The sequence below is a fragment of the Aegilops tauschii genome, chromosome 2 (genome assembly GCF_002575655.3).
Source record: "Aegilops tauschii subsp. strangulata cultivar AL8/78 chromosome 2, Aet v6.0, whole genome shotgun sequence".
Taxonomy (NCBI): Eukaryota; Viridiplantae; Streptophyta; class Magnoliopsida; order Poales; family Poaceae; genus Aegilops; species Aegilops tauschii.
In genome coordinates this window covers 531,360,886-531,383,676 of record NC_053036.3, presented here as the reverse complement: position 1 = coordinate 531,383,676, position 22,791 = coordinate 531,360,886, and the positions used below count along the sequence as shown (strand labels likewise).

General features: G+C 44.8%; 1 protein-coding gene across 2 annotated transcripts; it reads right to left on the bottom strand.

Moving 5' to 3' along the window:
• Positions 1-12,845: 12,845 nt before the first annotated feature.
• LOC109752545 (probable LRR receptor-like serine/threonine-protein kinase At1g56130) lies at positions 12,846-21,745 on the bottom strand. 2 transcript variants are annotated; one of them, XM_020311441.4, is made up of 24 exons: positions 21,462-21,745; positions 21,167-21,353; positions 20,969-21,040; positions 18,693-18,764; positions 18,533-18,604; positions 18,067-18,138; positions 17,865-17,936; positions 17,701-17,772; positions 17,492-17,563; positions 17,325-17,396; positions 17,176-17,250; positions 16,987-17,058; positions 16,835-16,900; positions 16,675-16,740; positions 16,529-16,573; positions 16,326-16,390; positions 15,844-16,223; positions 15,554-15,752; positions 14,866-15,027; positions 14,664-14,782; positions 14,205-14,415; positions 13,886-14,117; positions 13,642-13,792; positions 12,846-13,488 (listed from the first exon to the last, which is right to left on the bottom strand). In XM_020311441.4, exons 1-24 carry the CDS (start codon positions 21,610-21,612, stop codon positions 13,090-13,092), a joined length of 3,156 nt encoding a protein of 1,051 aa, XP_020167030.1. In that variant the 5' UTR covers positions 21,613-21,745; the 3' UTR covers positions 12,846-13,089. The 2 variants fall into 2 exon arrangements, with proteins under 2 accessions (XP_020167030.1, XP_073365051.1); XM_073508950.1 differs by having other exon boundaries at positions 13,886-14,415.
• Between the last annotated feature and the right edge of the window lie 1,046 nt (positions 21,746-22,791).

Sequence of the window (22,791 nt, the reverse complement as noted above, 5' to 3'; positions counted from 1 at the left end):
TTTTTTACATCACCGTTTGCGATTATTGCATCACACAAAGTTTCGTCGAAGGGTCTCTGATCGTAGTGTCGCATTAGCAGCATCCTGCAGTATTGGTTGAAGGAGCGTTTTATTAAGAACTTCCAAGGCACTTGCAAGCGTCCCAAAACCATCGTCGACCTCCAACACTGCATTCAGCGCGACAATGAGTCGGCCCACCATTGGGTGGGCCGGGTGGCAGAGATCATCCTCTCTTCAGACAACATCACGGCGGCTCAGGCAGTCTTGATATTAGAGTAGAACTGTCACTTCGACCCCCTTGTCCAGAAGCTTGGGCGCCTCAAGAGGAGCGTCACAGACATGGGGGAGCTCATGAATGCCCTCACCAAGTACGCGGAGTCTGATTCCACTAAGGACCCTGGTGCTGACAAAGCTCCAAACGGTAAAGGGAAGAAGGGCAACGGCGGTAAGGGCCACCAGCAGGGTAGTGACATGGCAACGATGGAAAATGCAAGAACCTGGAAGGCGGGTCAGACCTTGTCGCAAACACCAACGCAAGGCCCAAATATCAGAAAAGGGCTGGCGCTGGAAAGAATTTCAAACCCAAATTTTTTATGAAGCCCTAAAGGGGCCATGTCCAAAACATAGCCTCCCTAATAAGTCGGCCACCCACTCGTGGGAAGACTGCAGCATTATGAGGGCTTTTTCGCAGCGGTTCCAGAACCACCAAGGAGGTGGTGGCGGTGACCCAAGATCATTCGGCGGCGGGTCAATGGGTGGATACCACCAACAGAATTTCCAAGGGTCCGGCGGCTCGGGCGGAAGTTACCAGGGACATGGAGGAAACAATCACCAACCGGGTAACCAGCAATAGGGCAATTAGACTGGTTACCAGAGTAACCCCAAACAGCTGAACATCGGCCAGTACCATGTGTTTGTTACCAACACAGACAGGAGAGACCGCAAGCTTAAGAAACGCCTGATCAACATGGTTGAGCCAGCGGTACCGCAGTACATGAGATGGTCAGAGCACCCAATAACCTGGAGTCGGGAGGATCACCCGCCCCGGGTCATCTGGCCTTAGTGGTGGCGCCTCAAGTTGGGGGCTACTCTCTCACCAAGGTGCTTATGGACGGGGGGAGCAGTATTAATATTCTCTATTACGACACTCTTCGGCATATGGGCTTGTCTGAGAAAGACCTCTCCCCATCCACTACCGTTTTCACGGAATCGTCCCTGGCAAGTCAACCTATCCGATTGGCTGGGTCAAGTTGGATGTGGCCTTTGGGTCAGACACCAATTACAGATGTGAGTCTTTGTCTTTCGAGGTGGTCAAGATTAAGAGTCCATGCCACGCCCTCTTCGGACGGCCGGCCTATGCCAAATTCATGGCCCAGCCCTGCTACATCTACCTCAAGCTCAAAATGCCTGGCCCTCGTGGCACCATTACGGTCAATGGTGATAGGAACATTGCCCTAGAATGCGAAGAGGGTGACGCCACGTATGCAGAGGCGGCTTGCGCCGCAGAAGAACTCAAGTTTTACACTGACAATGTAGACCCAGCTGATATGACGCATCTCAAAAACCCCACCACTAAAGCTGACCCGCCACTCAAGTTCAAATCCGCCAAAGATACCAAGGACGTTGAGTTCGTTCCTGGCGACTCATCCAAGAAGTTCACTATCGGGGCTGACTTGGACCCCAAATAGGAAAGCGCGCTCGTCGAGTTTATCCGTGAGAACCGAGACATCTTTGCATGGAAACCTTCTGACATGCCGGGTGTACCGAGAAAAATCGCCGAGCACCACCTTAATGTGGACCCCAAGTTTAAACCAGTCAAGCAATACCTCCGCCGTTTTAACAAGGAGAGACGCAAAGCAATTGGTGAAGAGGTGGCCCGGCTCCTAGCTGCCGGGTTCATCGTTGAAGTTTTTCATCCCGAGTGGCTGGCTAACACAGTGCTTGTTCTCAAGAAAAATGGCACTTGGCGAATGTGTATTGACTACACAGACCTCAACAAAGCCTGCCCCAATGAACCTTTCGCCCTCCCACGTATTGATCAAATCACTGATGCCACTACAGGCTGCGAAACCCCCTGTTTCTTGGATGCTTACTCCGGCTATCATCAGATTAAGATGGCCGTCGAGGACCAAGAGAAGACGGCTTTCATCACCCCCTTTGGAGCCTTCTGTTATGTCTCCATGCCGTTTGGGCTCAAAAGCGCTGGGGCGACTTACCAGTGTTGTGTTCAAAACTGTTTCCACAGTCAGATCGGATGCAACGTTCATGCCTATGTTGATGACATTGTGGTCAAATCAGCCAAGAAGGCGACTCTGTTGGATGACCTCAGGGAGACCTTTGCAAACCTTTGCACATATCAGATGAAACTTAACCCGGACAAGTGTGTCTTTGGAGTCCCTGCTGGCAAGTTACTTGGTTTCCTGGTATCCGAGCGTGGCATTCAGGCTAACCCGGAGAAGATTCAGGAAATCACTTCACTTACTGAGCCCAAGAATCTCAATGACGTTCAACGCTTGGCAGGTCGAATTGCGGCTTTGAGTTGGTTTATAAGCCACCTTGGCGAGAAAGAAATTCCTTTGTACCAGATGCTCAAGAAAACAGACAACTTCAAGTGGAGTGCTGCTGCCAACGACGCCCTGGAGGCCCTCAAGAAGCAACTAGCTGAGCCGCCCGTCCTTGCTGCTCCGATCACCAAAGAGCTTATGCTCATGTACATTGCTGCTAACAATAAGGCGGTCAGTGTTGCGGTTGTGGTGGAACGAAAAGAGGTGGGTAAAGAGTACCCAGTTCAGAGGCTAGTGTATTATGTCAGCAAGGTCTGGACACTATCCAAGCAACGTTACCCTCACTGGAAGAAACTTGTTTTTGGTGTCTTTATGGCAAGTCGGAAGCTGAGACATTACTTCTTGGAACATCCCATCACATTGGTTTGTTCGGCTCCCTTAGGTGATATTATTCACAACAGGGAAGCAACCGGTCGGGTCGCCAATTGGGCCATCGAACTTGGTCCACATAACATCAAGTATGTCCCTCGTACAACTATCAAATCTAAAGCCCCGGTGGATTTCATCAACGATTGGACTGAGCTTCAGGCACCTGAGGAGAAACCAGACAACACGTATTGGACTATACACTTTGACGGATCTAGGCGGCTTGAGGGCTCGGGGGCTGGAGTCGCCTTATCTTCCCCTCGAGGTGACAAGTTCGGTTATGTGTTGAGACTTATGTTTCCCTGTACTAACAATGCAGCTGAGTACGAGGCCCTTCTTCATGGCCTCCGTATTGCTAAGGAGATGAACCTCAGTCGAGTCAGATGCTTGGGCGACTCAGACCTGGTGGCTCAACAAGTTTCTGGCACTTGGGACTCAAAAGATCCCCTCATTGCGGCTTACCGACAAGCGGTCATCAATGTTGTTGGTCACTTCAAAGGTTACTAGGTGGATCATATAGATCAACGACAGAATGAGGCGGCTGATGCTCTATCCCGCCTCGGCTCGCAGCATAAGCCGGTTCCTCCCAATGTTTTCCTCGACGTCCTTCATAACCCATCAGTCAACTACCATCGGAAGAGGATCTTGCCGTTCCTGACCCGGAGGCTGAACTTGTGGCGGCTCTGCATGCTATCCCAGATTGGGCGATCCCTTACCTAGATTACTTGACCCATGGTGTGCTCCCTGATGATGAGCTTACGGCTCGCTTGATTGTCCGATGTTCCAAGTCTATGTCAATCATCAACGGTGAGTTACACAGGAGAAGCATCACATGAGCTTTCCAAGGTTGTGTTTCCCCTGAGGAAGGCCGTGAAATACTTAATGAGATTCACTCTGGCGACTGTGGCCACCATTCCGGCTCAAAGTCCTTGGTGGCAAAGGCTTTTCGTCACGGTTTTTTCTGGCTCACGGCTCATGCTGACACCGAGGACATAGTCAAAAGGTGTGATGGATGTCAGAAGTTCGCACGTCAGGCTCACGTGCCGGCTCAGGAACTCAGGATGATCCCAATAACTTGGCCCTTTGCGGTCTGGGGGCTCGACATGGTTGGTCCGTTTAAACCATCCCAAGATAAGGAAACCCACTTGTTGGTTGCTGTCGATAAGTTTACCAAGTGGGTCGAAGCAGAGCCTATCAGCAATTGTGATGCAGCTATCTCACCCTTTTGACTGGCACCAAAACGCCATTAATCTTGGTTAAACCCGCTTGTTTACTTGTTGCCTCTCCGATCGTATGACCCGCTGTACTCTTGCCAAGTTGCTTATTATAACTTTGCAAGGTTCAAACGACGTTTGTGTCATGCGAGAGCCGGTTTACAACAGCGAGGATACTCCAAGGGCTATCACGCCAAACACTTCTTTGAAGTGAGACTTAAGCCTCGAAAGCAAAGTCTGTCGAGCCTCGAATGCCGACTTAACATTTCTATGTTGTGTTTTTTTTGTTTCGGGCTATTTTTCATGATTATGACTGGCCCTTGAGCCGCTAGTTTTATATTACACTGGTTTCGTCTTACATGTTCAGCCGCCATAACTCGCCTCTATGACCTTTATGGGATCTTAACACACCAAGATCATACATCGTTTTCTCAAGATTTTTTAAAAGGATTACGATCAGGTCAAGACCTTGCACACAAATACTTAGAGGTTTTACACCTCATCATGATCAACAGTTATCAAACAGGTGCACGATGCCATAGCCAGAAGTTTTACTATCCTATTACATGGCCACAGAAGGGCTCTCAAAAATAATCAAGAAGTCTTTTTGAACCTGTGCCATTGATAGTTCTACCCGCCACAGTTGGGCTACTTTTGAGCCGCCTGTTCTTCACCCTGCGCCATCTTTATTGCTTCGACGATCTGAACATCATAAGGATCCCAATCAATGGTTGACAAAGCTTCAAAGAAATCACCCTCTTCAATAAGTTCGGAGGGGTCAACGTTAGAGGCAAAACAGTCCTTACGTCCGGCAGGGATCAGGCTGACAGTCTTGAAGTTGGGTTGCTCTATGCGTTTACCCGCCTCATCAAAACCCGCCTGGTACCTATCCAAATTCACTTCTTGTGCGAGTTTGGTAGCCATAGAACGGGTCTCTTTTTGCAGGCGGGTATAATCATCCCTGGTGAATGCTTTACCGTCATAGTTTAATTTTGGGAAGCCGTCAGCTAATTCAGACACGTCCATGTCTTCATTATGGGCTTTGGCCCGGGTCAGCGCATACATGGCGGCTGAACGCGCTGACGATCTTTTCAGTTCTCCCACTTGACTCGGCAATGTTGATAGCATGTTGAGCGTCTCCTTGATGGTCTTTGGTATATCTGCTGCACCCACTATATAGCGGATGGTACGCAAACTTCCAGTATATAACTGCTCAAGGAGGGTATAAGCCGCCTTCAATTGCACAAGAGGCTCCTTTTTCAGGCCCAAACTTCTCTTACCTACCAAAGGAAGGATGGTCCAGTGAGTTTTCTTCTTCATCATATCATTATGAACATTACAAGGATAGGGCAACTTACCAAATACAGCTGAGTCATTTCGAAGATATGCCTCTTCAATCCAGCAAGCTCATCCACCACGGATTTTAGTCGCCCTTCTACGTCTTGGGCATGCTTTTTCAGAGTTATTTTCTCTTTCTTGTGTTCTGCAAGCTAGGCCTTAAGTTTTTCATCCGCCACAACTACTGCTTTTTCTCAATCAACAGCGGTTGCTTCGGCATCTACCCTTAGCTTTTGCTCCGCCTTGAGGTTTTCCTGGCAGCTGGTCAGTTTGCCTTGCGCTTCAGTCAGCAGCTCCTGTTCACATAGAGATTACATGGATTAAACCACTTTGAAAGTCCCAAGCAGACTACCAGTACTCTACATGGCACTTGGGGGCTAATGCACAATCGAGTTTTTTGTGTATCAACAATAAGAGCCAGCCTACATTGGCATGATAACTCTGCCCTTGTCGAAATATCAAACTTACCTCTTTTCAGGACCATACCAGTAGAATATATTTAAGCAAGACCCAGCTGATTCAGAGAATCAAGCGGCCATTGGGGGCTACACATTTCTACCAACTATGTTTTTACAACCCTGCATACGAATTGTAATGTTTCGTATTCAGGATTGGGCGGCTATTAAAGATATGAACATCTAAGTGGTAAATTCTCAAGATGCAAGATATACCTCATATTTTCTTATCAGCATGTTGACCATGCTAGCTTCCATATTCCGGCTCTCAGACAGCCGAGTCAAATAAGTATCATGGAGCTCAGCGGCGTTCAGCTCTTCCAAGTTTGGTAGCTCAAGTTTTTCCTTCCCTTTGGCCGAAACTTGAGACTCGCCCTTGAGTTACACTTTTGCCAAAGCTTGTGATGGCTCAGGAGCTTTGAACTCAGTCCTTGTAATGATAAGATCATCCTGGAGAGGAGACGTGGTTGCTTCATTAGCCGCCGTTTTCGACTTCAGCTCACAAGCAGGAGATGACGTGTTAACTTCCGGTTGATTATCGATATCTTTTGCCTGCATGTCCGCGTCATCACCTGGCGGCGGGTTATCCTGCTCCACAACCTCATGAGTCTCCTCAGTTTGGTCCTTGGCAGTTTCTTCATGAGTCACGAGCGGCTCTGATGTCGAGCTAGCCTCGCCAAATTTCTTTTTCTTTGCCTTGGCCCTACAGTTACATAAGGTGTACAACAGTGTTAACCAACATTCAAAGCCTGGTCAAAGAAATACGTCTTGATCACATGCAAACTTACCCTGGCTTGATAATCATTGGAGCCAACAGGGACCCTGATGAGTCCTCTGACGTCAATGGCGACTCCTGATAGCCCGAATCAGATGAGTTAAGAGGCTGTTTAAATAAGCCGGCTCGGGGGTAAGAAGGGGTTGGACTGTGAGGCACCTCATTGGCACGTTTGCCAGGATTTGGTGCAGAATCTGAGCCGTCCATTGAAGCACCAGAGTCGCCACCTGCTCCTTGCCGAGATGAGCTAGCATACTGCATTTTCTTCATTAAGAAATCAGGGCCCAAATAAGCAAGTGGATGGGAAAAAGGCACCTTTCTCACTGCCTTTCTCAGCTTTATAGGAACATGAACATCTGATTCAGATGAGATAGATATTACCTCAACATCTTCGGCTCGGCTCTCACCGGCGTCGTCCTAGGAAACGCGTTGATAATAGGAATATTATAAGCAGTCAGAGGATCATGAGTTGGTCAAAGAAAAGAAGTTTTACCTCTGAATCATCATCTTGAGGTGACTCATTAAGGGTCGGGTCATCTTCAGGCGACTCTTCAGAGGCCTCTAGATCAGAGACGGTCTTGGCTTTCTTTTTGGGTTTGGGGTCTTCACCCGACACAGCCTTACGACGCTTAGTGGTCGTTTTCTTCACCATTGGTCGTTTTTTCCAGAAAGGGTCGTTTTCCTGCCAAGAAAAACATCAAATGATCACATGATTGAAGGACGCGTAAGCTATGGTTAACTTTATTTCCAAACACTTACAGGGGGTGGCGGGGTAGATGTACAAAATGGCGCCAGCCCGAAATTGCCGCTGTCTGTGGAAGGGACCTTGAGCAAGGACCTCACTGCTTCATCAGCCTCCGCTTCGGTAAAGTTGGTTGAGCTGCTCCACTGAGGATCAGTCGTTTGAACATTGTAAGCATGCATCAAGTTGGAGCGGCGGCTTAATGGCATTATCCACCAAGAGATCCAACAACGTGCTAGGTCAATCCGTTGGCCACCAACGTGCCCACCTTTGAGCGAAGGCCGCTTACTTGTGCTCGTTCCTCAGGTGACGGCCAACCAGGGTAAGCCGCCGAAAGAGAAAGCCGGGCTGGACGGTAACCCGGTAAAGGATTTTCATCCTCTGGCGTAGTGTTTTTACAATAAAACCAAGTCTTATTCCAACCCTTTGGGTGACTCTGCAGCTGAGCAGCAGGGAAATTAGTATCCCTTCGCCTCTGGAATGAGACTCCTCCGAGCTCTAGGCTAAGGCCCTTTGCGGTTTCACACTGTTTGTTGACATAGAAAAACTCTCTGGAGAGTCACTGACGGCTCTACTTGCACATATACCTCACATATGACTTGAAATTGGCACATCACGATGGAGTTAGGGCCAAGATCCTGTGGGTGTAGACCGTAAAAGTGGACGACGTCTCTAAAGAATTTCGAGCCGGGTGGGGAAAAGCCCCTTAACATATGGTCAGTAAAGATAATGACCTCCCCGTCTTTGGGAGTTGGGGGACACTCGCCCATTGGAACCCGGCAGGTAGCAGCCTCCTTTGCAGACAAGAGTCACTGGCTTATGTAATCCTGCATAATGACATTCGAGACCTGGGAAGCGACCCAGTTGCAGACATTCGGTTCCTTGGATTTGGATCTCGACATGTTTTAGCCTAAGTATGATTTAAAGCATAAACAGTGTCAGAGGTGATTTACAACTAAACATCGTATGGCAGGTGGTTTAAGAAAACAAGTTGTGAGCCGCCCTATCATCATGGCCATTGGGACAAGATCAATGATCAGCAATTACGTCACAAATAAAAGGGAACCCTGGAAGAGCAGATTTACGGATAAGAATACTAAGTAAACGCCAGTTGTTGGGAAACTTTGCAATGTTAAGTCGCCCTAGTCAGAGGGGTAGCTCGTTCTATGGCGGGGGGGGGGGGTGCCAATATTCACTAAGTGTTGCAACAACAAATTTCAAATGAAGTGGAGAAAATCACAGATCTGAATATTCAGTTTAAAGGGAAATAAAAGCAGTTCTTAATGAGTTCATATGCAGGAACAATGGGCTAGTATGGTTTGCATCTCCAACCCTAATGAACTATATCAGATCTATTTTCGACTGCGAACAAAGGAGAAAGACTTTCCCCTAGATAAAAGCAGTGACATGGCCGACCAAAGGCGACCGCGACATTCATGGCGGCGCCGTCGAAGTCAAGAACATGATGAACTAGGTTTGGGGGTTTTGAAATAATCCAAGTCAATGGTGATAAGTACCTGAACTACGGGGGAGAGATCCTCGTGCGATTGAGAGCGGCTTGCGATGACACCCCCTGAGATGCTTGGACCTCGGACGCCGGCGAGCTTGGCGGGAGGCGGCAGAGCTTCAGACGCGACGGCGAGAGGAAGGAGAAGAAGCAGAAGCGGCAAACAAAAAATGAAACCCTGAGGGGGTATTTAAAAGGAGGTGGAATTGCAAAAGGCAGGCGCGAAAAATTAGGATCTACAGTGCCAGCAGATGCCTCGATTATCGCGCCTGTCAGATCCACTCAAGGTATGGATGACGTCATGAGAGATTCATTACGATTTGTTGAATGACGTCATAGAATTTTCAAGCGGCAAGTCAAAGAAGACTGCGCGAGTTGGCTTTTAAACCGGCACAATGCGAGAGATTCGCTTAGAGTAAAACGATCCAGAAGCTTGAAATGAACAAGTTCAAATCAGCTTGAGGGCTAATGTTGGGGATATGACCCCAGGATATAACCCGCCCGTCCAGGGCCAGGTCACCAACGACGACTTACAAGGAGTTGGGCCAGGTGGGCCGTATTCTACTGAAGATCATCAGGAGGAGGATGAGCCGCCCTCCGCTGGGCTGGCTCATTGTGTGCTGGCCTAGGCCTGTTTGTAAACCGCCATGTATGTGTTTTCTTTACTTAGGGAACAAGTTGTAGACTCGTTCTCAGCTTGGACTCTCATGTACGACCCGGGCCTCTACCTATATATAAAGGGGAGCCCCAGGTTGGAGGGGTTGACTGACAATCTCTCGAGCTTTAGGGTTGGCCTAGCGCACCTGAGCCTCGAGATCATAATCGATACACCCAAAACAGGACGTAGGCTTTTACCTCTCCAAGAGGGACCGAACCTGTATAAACCCTCGTGTCCTTCGTGTCCACTTAACCCCTTTGATCTACCACTCGACGTTATGGCCTCGCGACTAAGTCCTATGAGGACATCTGCCGCGGAAATACCACGACATGTCTACTGTTTCTCCATCAAAGCTATTGTATAGGACAAAAGGAAGAGGAAGGAGTGCACAAGGACAATAGGAATGGGAGGCATCAAGAAAGGATCCATGCCAAATATTTGCACCTCCAACACTAGAGGTGCAAATAAACAAGGAGGGCTTTCCTTCTCTTCATGCTTACTCTCGGAGCCTACAAATCTAACGAATCAAAACCTCTCAAACAACAAGCTTGAATTGCTAGACAAAGTGTTTCAGCTTTGAGGCATAAATAACAGGTGGTGCACCATATGGAGAACCATAGAGGAGTGCATGGGGCATAATTGTATTGTCAATGATGGTGGGGCTCATAATCATGGAGCCCTGTCCTATTGTCCTTTACTCATAAATTAGAGCAAGTGAATCCAAATCTTTTTTGCTTACCCTGTTACCCATATCTAAAACTAGTACATAATATCCTCATCGGCATGTGCATTTATACAGTATGAAGAAGTGTAGCAATAAGAAGTCATGAGATAAAATAATATGAACCTGAAAAAATTAAACAAGTACACTTGAAAACAATATAGAACAATGGGGGGGCACTGAAGTGACAACAAATTTTTACACAAGGTATTTCAGAGCCGATGTACACCATTACAAATGGAAAAATATGATTAGTCCATGATTCTAGAGATATCATAGTAGTAAAACCAAATGTATATATGCCATTTTATCAAGAGAGAAAATGTGTATATGGCTAGGGCTATTGTTCTATAAGTAATTTAGTATCCAAATTCTAAAGGTTGTACACAACAATGTACATGGAAGGAGGGAAAATAGGAAAATGTATCTCCAAGGAAATCATTAGCCACAACCCCTATGAGGAAAATACATGAAGGTATAATGATCATATATTCAGTCTAAACTCATTGTAGACATCGGTTCAACATGGATCGCCTAAGCAACATGATGAACCACCTAGTATTTCAGGGACAATGTTCAGATACAAAGAACGAGATCCTTAGATATCTCTTTACTTCTTCCACCCATTGAAGGACTTCCCAGTTACAACCTTGTACCATGACTTGAAGGATCAAATTACCGTTGCAACACAAACAGCCACCGAGGTTCAAGAGTGGGGCCTTATCTCGCACGTATAAACAATCTATAAAAGACATCATTTTATGATCGTGTACAAATTCCATTGGATTTTAGAGTTTTTGAATCGGTTGTTCCTTGCTAGCCTGCGTATATATCCATTAGTTTGCTATGTGCATGTGTGAAGTCTTTAGGAACAATTTGCTGATTTAGATCATTTTACAGGGTGGATGCTAAAAACAAGCTGCAATGCATGTGTTGTTACATGTTTTATGAGCTGACTCTCATCTTTGCCAATCTAATTTCTGCTATGACTCCTATCTACAGTGGTTGGCATTGGCGTGTCATTGATACGATTTTCTCTACATCATGAGTTCAGTATAAGGGAACTAGTGAAGAATCTGCATCATTGTGTGTCTCATCTTAACAAGCCTGAAAGTGTGTTTATTTATGTTTCTACAATTAACTGGCCCTTTTCCAGATATAGCGATGTGTACTTCATGTATGCAATATCTGACAGGTAAATTAAATGTCTTGGTGTGTTTCATGGTGCAAGTAGAATCTTACAAATGAAACAATACTACCAAATTATCATGTACTATAAAGCAATTTGCCTGTTAAGCCGGCATCTTATCTTGTGAATGGATTAAGGCATGCCAGAGAAACAAAGACAAAAAATAGCAATCTAACTATGCATGGTGTATGAACTTGAACGAAATCATTTTAAAACTAGGAATCCTTTTTATGTTGTGTGGTCCAAAATGGAGAGGAAGGAGAACCAAAGAACAATAGGCATGGGTGCCAAGGTTTAAAAAAATAGGCATGGGTGCCAAGGTTTAAAAAAATAGGCATGTGTGGCAACATGAAAACTCAAAACAAAGCCTCTGTTAAACAAGGATCTAAGGTCTTTAGCGTTCCATCATGTTCCCGTGCTTACTGCTCTTAGGTCGTTTTTTCTTTCACTTCCTGTCTCACATTGGACATCTCATATAACATGAATATATTTGCACATATATGTTTTTTCTGCTATAGCAATTTAGCAAACAAAAAGGAAGAGGAAGGAGTGCATAAGAACGATAGGAATGAGAGGCATCGGGAAATACCAAACCAAATTCCCATCACAACACAAGAGATGAAGAACCAATAAGTTAGGTTTTCCTCTATGTTCTCATTCCCACCGCTCTCGGGCCCTCTCTTTCTTCCTCTTCCTAGCTCGCTTTTGAGATCTCACATCGGATATGTGTGCACATATTTTCTTTCTACGCTAAAGCAACCAAGCAAGCCAAAAGAAAAGGAAGGAGTGCTTGAGAACAATAGGAATAGGAGGCATCGGGAAACACCAAGCTGAATTCTCACCTCCTACACTAGAGGTGAAAACAAAGCAAGTTAGGGTTTCCTCCATGTTCCCACTCCCACTGCTCTCAGGCTCTCTTTTCTTCCTCTTCTCGACTAGCCTTCTAGCTAGATCTCAGGTTATTTAAGTATGTGCATACATATCTACGATTTGTGCATTTATCTATTGTGCAAGCCAAAGGGAAGAGGGAGGAGTGCTCAAGAACCATAGGAATGGGAGACATCAGGAAAGCACAAAACTGAATATTTGCACCTCCAACACTAGAGGTGAAAACAGAGGAGTTAAGCTTTCCTCCATGTTCCCATTCCTAGTGCTCTTGTGCTCTCTCTTTCTTCCTCTTCCCTGCTTACTCTCGGAGCCTACAAAATCTGGAGAAAAAGGTATCAGACAACAAGCTTGAGTTGCTGGACAAAGTGTTTCAGCTCTGATGTATAAATAGATGTGATGTGCACCTACAGAACCATAGGAAGATCAAGTAATTAAGACACCCGGTGCATAGTATCACTGCAAAGTCAATGACAATAGGGCCCATTGTCCTGTGCTGTACATGTAGAGCATGTGCAAGGAGATCTTCCGCTTACATATATCTGGGAAGCTATTGCATTCATACACCAGGAAAATAATTTAGCATTCGCGGCAGGAGAAAATAAAAATACTCTCCTTCGCCCATACTACCACCTGGCGATGACAACTACTAACACCTTGGCGCGCACACGCACCTCACCTGCCCTCGTCGATGATGGAGGTGAAGATCGGCGACGGGTTTCCGGTCGCCGGCGTGGCATCCCCGCCCGCAGCATGGCCGCCGCCGGAAGACTGCTGCGTGGTCGACGATGACGACAGGCCGGCCTGGCTGCTCGTGCCCGTGTAGCTGCTGCTGCTCCCGGCCTTGACCTGCCACTCCGTGATGTAGCTCGGCTTGATCACCTCCTCCCCGGCCATGTCGGCGTCTCCTGTGAGCATTGACACCACCCTTGACATGGACGGCCGTCGGTGGGGCGATCCCTGGGTGCAGATGAGCGCGACGCGGATCACCCGGAGCACCTCCTCGCTGTTGAACTTCAAGAGCTTGGGGTCCACAAAGTCCAGGGGGTTGCCATTCTCGTAAAGATCCCACACCTGAAAACATCAGACAGTTTCAGTGATCGTAGTACAAATTTCAACTGTAGATCTTGCCGACAATACACCGACCAAAGCACAGCTGCCGCTTTACTTTCGAGAACATTTCAAAATTTAACTTTCGAATGTACTGTGGCTTTTATTGATCTTTACCTTTTCAAATATATAAGTTGTCTCCTCTTCAAGCGTAGTGTGATGGTTTGATTCACCAGCAACAATCTCCAGCGCTACCACGCCGAATGCAAAAACATCAATCTTCTCAGTCATGTGACCTCTCATGGCGTACTCAGGTGCAAGGTAGCCACTTTGGAAAAGGAAAGCCAGCCAATCACCGTCAGAAAATTTACAAACAAATTTGACAAACTCATGAGGGCTGCGTCGATGGAGATGCACTTACAATGTGCCTGCAACTTTTGTGCTCACATGAGTCTTCTTGTCATCATAAAGCTTGGCAAGCCCGAAATCCGAGATCTTTGGGTTGAGATCGGCATCTAGCAAGACATTGCTGGCCTTAATGTCCCTGTGCACAATGCGGACGCTCGACTCCTCGTGAAGATAAGCTATACCTCTTGCTATGCCTAAGCATATCTCGAATCGTCTTGGCCAATCTAGGTTCAAGCCTCCCTTTCCTGAAGATAAACATTGAGGGGCTTTAATTTTTACAAAATTAAGTTTCAACACAGCAGAGTCATAGTCGATCTTGAATGAAATCATACCAAACAGTGCGTGATCAAGGCTTCCATTCTCCAGGCACTCATAAACCAACAGTGGTGTCTTGCTCTCGAGGCAGCAGCCATACAACTTCACGAGATTACGGTGTTGCACCCTTGATATAGTCTCTATTTCCGTAGCAAATTGAACTTTCCCCTGATTAGATGATTCAGAGAGCTGCTTCACTGCCACCACTCTTCCATCACTTAACTTACCCTGCAAGGAAGTTGCACTAATCAATTAAGCTCAGGCTTTAACCAGGTTCTAGCAAATGAATACACTTGAAAATGATTAATTTACGCATATCATCTGACTATGATGGATACTAAGTTCAAGTTCAGATTATGACCAAGCAGTTTCTAAGCATTTACCAAATACAGATATATAGTTTTTTTTTGAGTAATCACCGGGGGGGAGAGGATCCCCACCTGAATTAGTACAGATATATAGTAAAACAAACCAACCTTGTAAACTGATCCATATCCTCCTGCACCAAGTAGGTTACTGGAATCAAAATTTTCGGTGGCTGATCTTAGCTCACTATAACTGAATACATTTGGTCTTCCAACTATAGTGTACAGCTCTGCACAACAGGCAAAAACGATCCTTAGCATAATTCTGTCTACAGCAAAGTAAACAATATGACCCTGGAATATCAAGGAGTACCTTCTAACTCCAATAACATTTTTTTCCTTTTCTGCCTCCATACAAAGACTCCAGCAAGAGCAGCCAACAAACAAACAGCAACACCAATTACAACTCCAACAATCACACCAGTTTTACTGCTGCTCTTCTTGTCCACAGAGTAATGCACAGTAGGGATGAAATCTGAAAAAAGTTAACTTAGTTTGAGTATGCAAAACATTGAATGATGCTTAGTTGCATTGCAAGAGGAGCAATTTAATACAGTTATGATTAAATCAAATACAAATGTGAATCAGGTAGAATTTCTACGCTCATCATGGGTCTTCCAACATTTATGCTAATTTTCAGTTGATATAGAAGGCATTCAACTTGTTTAGACATGAATCAACCAGTGAGCATACACTGGCAGGAACTATACTACAGAGCACCACTTAATCTTTTTAATGAAAACGGTCACAAAAAAGATTGATTACTAATTTCAAATTGTAAGTATCTTTCACATCAAAGTTTCATGTTCAGTTTTAGATATTAAATACACCAGTGGTAAAAGTGAAAAACACTGGCACAGTCGATACTACAGTGAGATGTTTCCCTGGCCACTGTGTTATACAAGTACTCCCTCCATCCCAAAATAAGTGACGCGGTTTTAGTTCAAATTTGACTTCAAGATGGTAGTGTAGAACAAAGAAGTTCCAGTTCAGGTTCATACTTGGGGTTGCGCTCAAAGCCGATATTGCAGGCCCATAGTAGCCTTGAGTAGGAATGCAGCAAGTACCCTTGCCAGCCCAAAAGAGATGAATCTCAAGGAAGTTTTTTACCACAGGAACAACATACTGCTTCTTTACAACAACGAAAGATTTCCCTCCTGCAGCCTTTCTTATGTCGAAGTTCTGCTCCCTTCGCTCTCCCTATACAGACACCAATCAAAAGAATGTATTGGTTTCACAGTAGATGAGCTAAAAATATCAGACAACATAGAAATTTAAGCTTCTAAGCTACCTGGAGATAGATGTCAAAAACTCTTCTCGCTCTGCTTTTCCAAGCCTGTGGATCAGGGGAGTCAAACTCTGCAAACTGAAGTGTCACTGTATAGTTTCCATTCTCGAGTCCAATGCCATAGTATCTCAAAGACGATGGTGACATCCTTGCTGTTTGGAACAGTCCAGAATCTAGTGTGTTCTGAAATTGGCGTGAGCTGTAGATTATGTAACTTCCATTGGGTGGATCCATGAATCTTCCACTGCTGCTAACACCCCAGATAGGTGCACCCCCAACATAATGTGACGCAGCACCAAGATTGGCATTATCAGCCTGATACATGGCATTGTCTGAGCCTGATATGGTTCTACTACCACCACAGTCCACCGCTAAGGAGGAAGCTGCACACAAGTTACAAAACAGTAATCTTTACTTGGGAATCTGCAATTAAGGGTCTAAAATTACTGTAGTGTACTAAAAGATGCAAAGAGTCGAAAGCTTACACTGCGGAGAGCCAAGAGAACAGGGGGTATTTCGCTGAAGACAATTCAACCCAAATGGCAAAACACTGCAAATGGGGAAAAGGTGAATATTTTTTAATTCCACTTACAAGCTCATATGGATATATTATTCTTCAAAAAACACACTGAGATGAATATTTTTTCCTAAATGATTTTGGCAGGATTAAATGAAATGCAGCAAGTACCTGTTATTGGAGCTATCGATCACAAAGTCGTTTGCCACCAAATTCCTAAGCACAACACACAAAAGATGGGTGGAAAATCAGATTTTGTTGCTTAATTCAATCAGAGTGGCTGTGTATCTTTAATCAGTAATAATCATGAAGCATACAATTGTAGGTTTTTCTGGGAAACCCAAGAAGGAAAGCTTCCTGAGAGGTGGTTGTATGAAAAATCTCTGAAAATGAACACACCAAATTAGTAAGTAGATCGAGACATATTTTCTTGTAGAGGCCAATATGAAGTGAAAATCAAGGAGCATATGGTCATACAAATTGGCAAGTAGCGGAGATTTTGTGGCTGGTAGACTTCCCGAAAGGCTATTATTGCCAAGAAATCTAATGAAGAGGGATATTTGCAAACATTAGAGAAACATGATTCAAAAGAAACATTATGAGAAAACGCTAACAAGTAATGCGCTTACAGATAACTAAGCATAGGAAGATCAAAGATTGACTGAGGCATTTGGCCTGTGATATTGTTAAAACTCAAATCCCTGCACCAATGGGACAAGGAGTATCAGACAACAAAGTACCGCACTTCTAACTGAAATTATACCATAGTAGAAAGGCTTCCATTTGACTCTGATTTTTCTGATAAGGAGAATGCTTACAGTAAAGTCAGATTTACAAATTTGGAGAAGTCTACTGATGCAAGTGTGTCAGATATCTTGCTGTTCCTCAATACTCTGCAGGTCAAATAGATTACTCATCAGGATCTTAAACTAACATGGAAAGGAAAGCAAAAAAGAACGTGCCATACAGTTCACCCAAAGATGTCATGTTTCCGACAAACGCCATTGAAGAGCTTCCATTTACAATATCGCCTATTCTCCTGTTATATTCAGACACTCAATGCGTCTGTCAGTGCCACAAGCTTATCTTTGCAATGAGAACACAGCTAGTGAAACTGAAACTGCTAAAACTTACAGGCTTGTCAACTTGATAAGATTAGAAAGACTTCTGGGAATCGGTCCTTGAAAAGAGTTCCCTTGGAGCCTCCTACAAGCTCATACGTATTTTGTTAGTAAAGAAGTAATGCAAGCCATTTCCATTTATTAATGTCCTTGGCTACCATTTATGCTAAGAAAAAGTTTGAAAACATTTAATATTAGTGATTGGTGGAACATATATCTTACAGTTGGGTCATGTTGGTCAAACTCCCAAGAAAATCAGGTATCTGCCCGGTGAAACTATTGTCTGATGCCCACCTGGATGCACGATGACAAGAGTGTCCTGGATTATTGGTTGAAAGTTGAAACCTTAGTATAAATTACACTGATATCTTGGTTTGGAAAATTACAAGGTTGACAAGTTCGTAAGCTGGGACAGCGCCGCTGGTAGAGGACCGGTGAAGTCATTACTATCAATGTACCTACATTCCAAAGACATACATCATTTTCCATTCAAGAAGACTATTATCGATCTGGACAATGCAGAGAACACTGATGATCATGCGGGCATGTGCAAATGGCAATGTAAAAGTGAGTAAATAGATTACTTACAGCTGCTGAAGCTTTGTCAATTTTCCCAGCTCATCTGGAAGTGAGCCGTTAAAATGGTTTGAGCCCAATGCACTGAAAGCATGAGATAAACGGTAAACCAGGTCAACTCTAGAGCAATATTAAAAAGGAAGTGCCACTAAATCATTTTTACAAGTTCAAATGTTTCTTGATATTTGATGAGAAAGATGCTCTGTTTTGTTAGGTTTTCTATTCCAACTGTTTCAATTTGCATGAACAGGAAGACACATGAAAGAATATACTCTATTGCTCTACTTAGACATAGTGTTGCTATGCTGTCTATGCAAACTTCAAGCCCCACAGTACACAATGTCATGCACTTTTTGTGCGAGCGATTTTACACCCGAACTCGTTCAACTAATACAAGAAATGATCCAAAATTAAACATGATTAGAAGATACTATCAAATAATTAACATTACTCATTGGAGGACAAGATTGGATCTTACAGTGATACGAGATCTGTAAGATTCCAAAGCTCCTTTGGGACAGGTCCGGATAATGCATTGGTGCCCACGGTTCTTGCGACATTAGAGGAAAAGAGTGTAAGATCCGCTGAAATCAATCAAGACGATTAATGCAAAAAAGGTGTTGAGTCGAAAGCCTTACATGTACTTCAGCGAAGTCAGTTCTCCGATGAACGCTGGCAACAGGCCGGTCAAGCTATTTTTCCTGAAGTCCCTGAAATGACAAGATCAGAGACAAACAACGTTAATTACACAGATCTTACACTGAGTTCGGGAGACCCAAAACTGTACATCTAATCGACAATGTATCGATCTTCGGTGCTTGTCGTAACTGAAAACCAATAATTCAACACCAATTTGATAAACTGTGCAGTATATTGATTTCTATGGTTGTAGAACTTGGCCCGATTTCACCCATGATATGGAACCTGGAATATTTGTGGGGAAAAAACCTAGGCCTGGAACAATCGGCTGTAATATTCTAGGCGCTGACTGTTATTAGGTTTATAGTCCTCGCCGATATATTTGTGCTCGATGGAGCCAATCCGCACCACTGTAATGTGAAGAGAGCATACCTCCGGCTCCGTTGCAGAACACCGGTGGCGCACTGGGGCCACTCTACTGTCTTTGAAGTTTAAAATCTGAGCAGGAGCGACGGACTCGCCGTTGCGGTGGGCGGGCAGGCAAGCCCACTGCGCCCTGGAAGAGAGCCGGAGCGCGCCGGCGCCGATCCCCGGCTAACCTCGCCGGCGTTTTTTTTTTTTTTGAGCGAACGAAATTTTGGTGGGTTTTTTTTTAGGGGGCGACATTTTGGTGGTGGAATGCTGGAAATTTTTTTTTTTGAGGGGATGGTGGAATGCTGGGAATGGAACGATGGATATTGAAGGGATAGCCAGATGGGCTGAAAACTATACGCGAGAGGGCTGGGCACAGCTGAAAAAGGCATGGGTCCTTTCAGACCCACTGGACCCGGCCCAGTAGTTATCTAGAGTTATTCACCATCACATTTCCCCAATGAGATTACCTCAAAAAACAAATTCCCCAATGTGAAAAGATATATCTTTGTCTGTTGACTATCAGGAAAGTTTAAGTATAGTCTTTGAACTTTTATACCAAAGATTTTTGGTCCGTCAACTGACAAAACTATCCGGTTTTGATATTTTGGCACACTGAAAGTGGTTTCAGCATGACATAAAGGCAGTTTTCCATGAGTTGCAACATAGAAAAGTGGTACAAAATCAATAAAATGATGAAAAATGCAAAAAAAAATGAGTTCTTTATTTTAAGTTTAGTATTTGAAGATAAAATGGATTAAATAGGTTATATTTTTTCGAAAAACTTTAAGAAAATCTAGTGTCAGAAACTAAACATTGTTTTTAAAAAATTTAATGAATACTTGCGATTAAAATTTAGGAAAATTTATATTTATATTTATCAATAATATTTCTAGAAAAATTATTGGAAAGTATGGTTTTTTAAAATGAATAAATTAGAAAGAAACTTAGTGACTTTACAAATCCCATGGTTTTCCATATTTCTAATTATAAGGCATCCTACATTATTTTTTCAGACTGTTATGTGTACTAGTTTTCAGAATTCCTACAATCTTAATCCTTTTAATGGAATATTTACCCCCCGCCCTCTTTTTTCTAATTTATTTTTATGGTACATGGACTGCCACTTGTGCTAAACTTTGTCACGTCATCATCAAAACATCTTTTGGCAGAGGTAAGAGATGAAATATACACACTTGAGAGGCAGATGTTTTTGTTATTCGAGTTCAAGTTGATGGACTATGTTTATACTCTGATTAGTAATTAGAATTTATATGAAGGTTTAGTCAATGAAAATGCTTTTTACGAGGCATGCCACAAACGAGCACTTACCAGAACTTCATATGGATTAGAAGCCTGGGAATCCAAACTCGCATATTTTTTCCCATAAGAGTTTTAATCATAAAAAATCTATAAATTGTTGTATCGATTCCGAATAACATCAAAAATCATATTTAATCAGAAAGCAAACTTCGTATTTAATCCAAGAGTCATCATATATTCATATTTAATCAGAAAGCAAAATTCATCAACCACATCGTGCATGCAAGTAATACACTCGTAGTTGAGCTAAGATGTCTAGCTAATCAAGGCGTGGGGTTTTAACTTGGCATAGTAGTATTGCCAAGCAATAATACTAGACTCACGGGGTGCATCTGACGGACCTTTACGGAGTGGCCAACGTGCCCTCTCATAATTCGCCCCCCCTGATCTTCACTGATGGGCCCGCTGCCCTTAATTAAATCCTAGCCATTAATACTTAATCAACCCCGTAAACACCCCGTGAGTGTAGCATTGCTCCTTGGTTGGTGAACAGTGGTTTTGTTGGTGAACACTCTTGAGGCTAGAGGTGGACAGGACGTACAGTTTGATGAGGTGGGTGAGGTTCCGCAGCTCTTCGGGGATGGGGCCAGCCGCGTCCAGCGAGTTTATCTTCCTGCTCCATCCAACCAAGAACAAAATGGTTCATCTTCTCCAACTGATCAGCTGGGTCGTCCTCATCAGCAATTCAGCAGACGAGAAAAATATGGAATGGGTGGTGAGAGAGGAAGAGCTAGCTTACAGTCTGGTGACGTGGCAGAGGGTGCCGTTCTGGTCGGTGCAGTCGCACTTGATGGCCGGGTTGAAGTTTGGGTTGTCGTCCAGCGGCGTGTCGTCCGTGGCGGCGCCGCTGCAGGGGTTGCCGCTGATGTTCCACGACGCCGGCGCCGAAAGCCCCAGCTTCCCCAGTATCGCGTTCACCGCCGCCGCTGCACTCCACCCCGCCAAGAAACCAACCAACAACCGTCAACCAAACAGAGCTTAACAACCAGAGACGAGCAGTGAATGCGTGCTACTACTACTAATCCACTGCATACCTTCGGTCGGCTCGGTCTGCGGCGGTGGCGGCGGAGCCTGAGCCTGAGCGGCCGCCCTCCAGGAAGAACACAGAGCTGACAGGAGCAGCGGCAAGAGGAGCACGGGGCCATGGCGGAGGCACGAGCTCCACCCTGGACTCGGACGACCCATCTCCCTCCCTCCCTTCCCCTCAGATTGCAGTCATACTGGAAGAAGAGGCGATGGATCAGAACAATAAAGCAGGCATCCGCTGGAGAATAGAGATATACTCAGAGGAGCTGTGGGAGGAAACATGCAGCCAAGTGGGTGCTGGGCGATTGTTTTTTTATGGAGGTGGCGGCCCCTACTCACTCTACTATACTACAGCACTCCTACTATACTCCTATGCCGATCAGCTGCATGCACCTGCTGCTACTACAGTACGGCCAAAAGAAGAGTGAGCTATTGGTACTAGCAGTATTTTGTGTTGTTGTTATCTGGTGCGTTGCTGAATTTTATAGATGAATGCATAAATGCGCGGTGCTCGGATGGAATAGTCTATTCTCAGATGGCTGGCTTGGACCGGGACCAAAAGGCGTGACAAGAACAGATTGAGTTCACATGAATGAGTCCAGTGGACTCATCCTCATCGTGCTTGCCATTGTCCTGAATTTACATTCTTTTTCTGCCCCTTGATGGTTGTAGCGCGAGTAGGAATATACATGCATCCACATGCACACGGAGCAGGTGCCCAAGCAAATTAGTTGAAATTTTTCACATGGACGTTTGCAGTTAAGTGAATATGGTGGCAGTTGGGCATTTCGTAGGATTGGAAGGCGGCTAACACCATCTCGTACGTTAGGTGTGTATTTACATCTCTGTCGAGGGTAATTAATAAGGAGCTTAGTTTGTTAGCGTGGCCGGTCCCTCTCTCTTTGGTTGCGGTGTGCCAACTTGGGCCTGAACATCAGGCATGGATCTTACCATGTTAATTAAGTTCAAGACAGAGAAAGCATCGACATTAGCCATGAATATCATATCATAATACCAAAAGGCTGCCACCTTGATGAGAGGGGGGGGGGGGGGGTGATGTAGCACTCAACTTGCCCAAATTTTAAAATGCTACCTAGCTGCTAATTTTAAATGACCACATGGTTTTTAAATAACATAATGACCTTCAACTTTATCAAGCCGATCCAGACATGTTACCCAACCCAAGACCCAAATGCAATGGACCGGCCGATGCCCAAGGCCGAAGCAACCACCTTAATGCGCTGATATGACTTTGGACACATCAGTCCACCAAGACTTAACGGTCAAGATTCGAGATGACATCTGAAACAACAAGTATATAACTTTCTTCCACCGGAC

Bases quoted from the DNA above. Each gene is read 5' to 3' on its own strand.
- LOC109752545 (XM_073508950.1), bottom strand. From the start codon at position 21,612: ATGGGTCGTCCGAGTCCAGGGTGGAGCTCGTGCCTCCGCCATGGCCCC. The intron at 21,354-21,461 runs GTATGCAGTGGA...GGTGGAGTGCAG, and splicing joins GCAGACCGAGCCGACCGAAG to CGGCGGCGGTGAACGCGATA. The intron at 14,416-14,663 runs GTTGGTTTGTTT...ACTTCCTTGCAG, and splicing joins GATATGGATCAGTTTACAAG to GGTAAGTTAAGTGATGGAAG.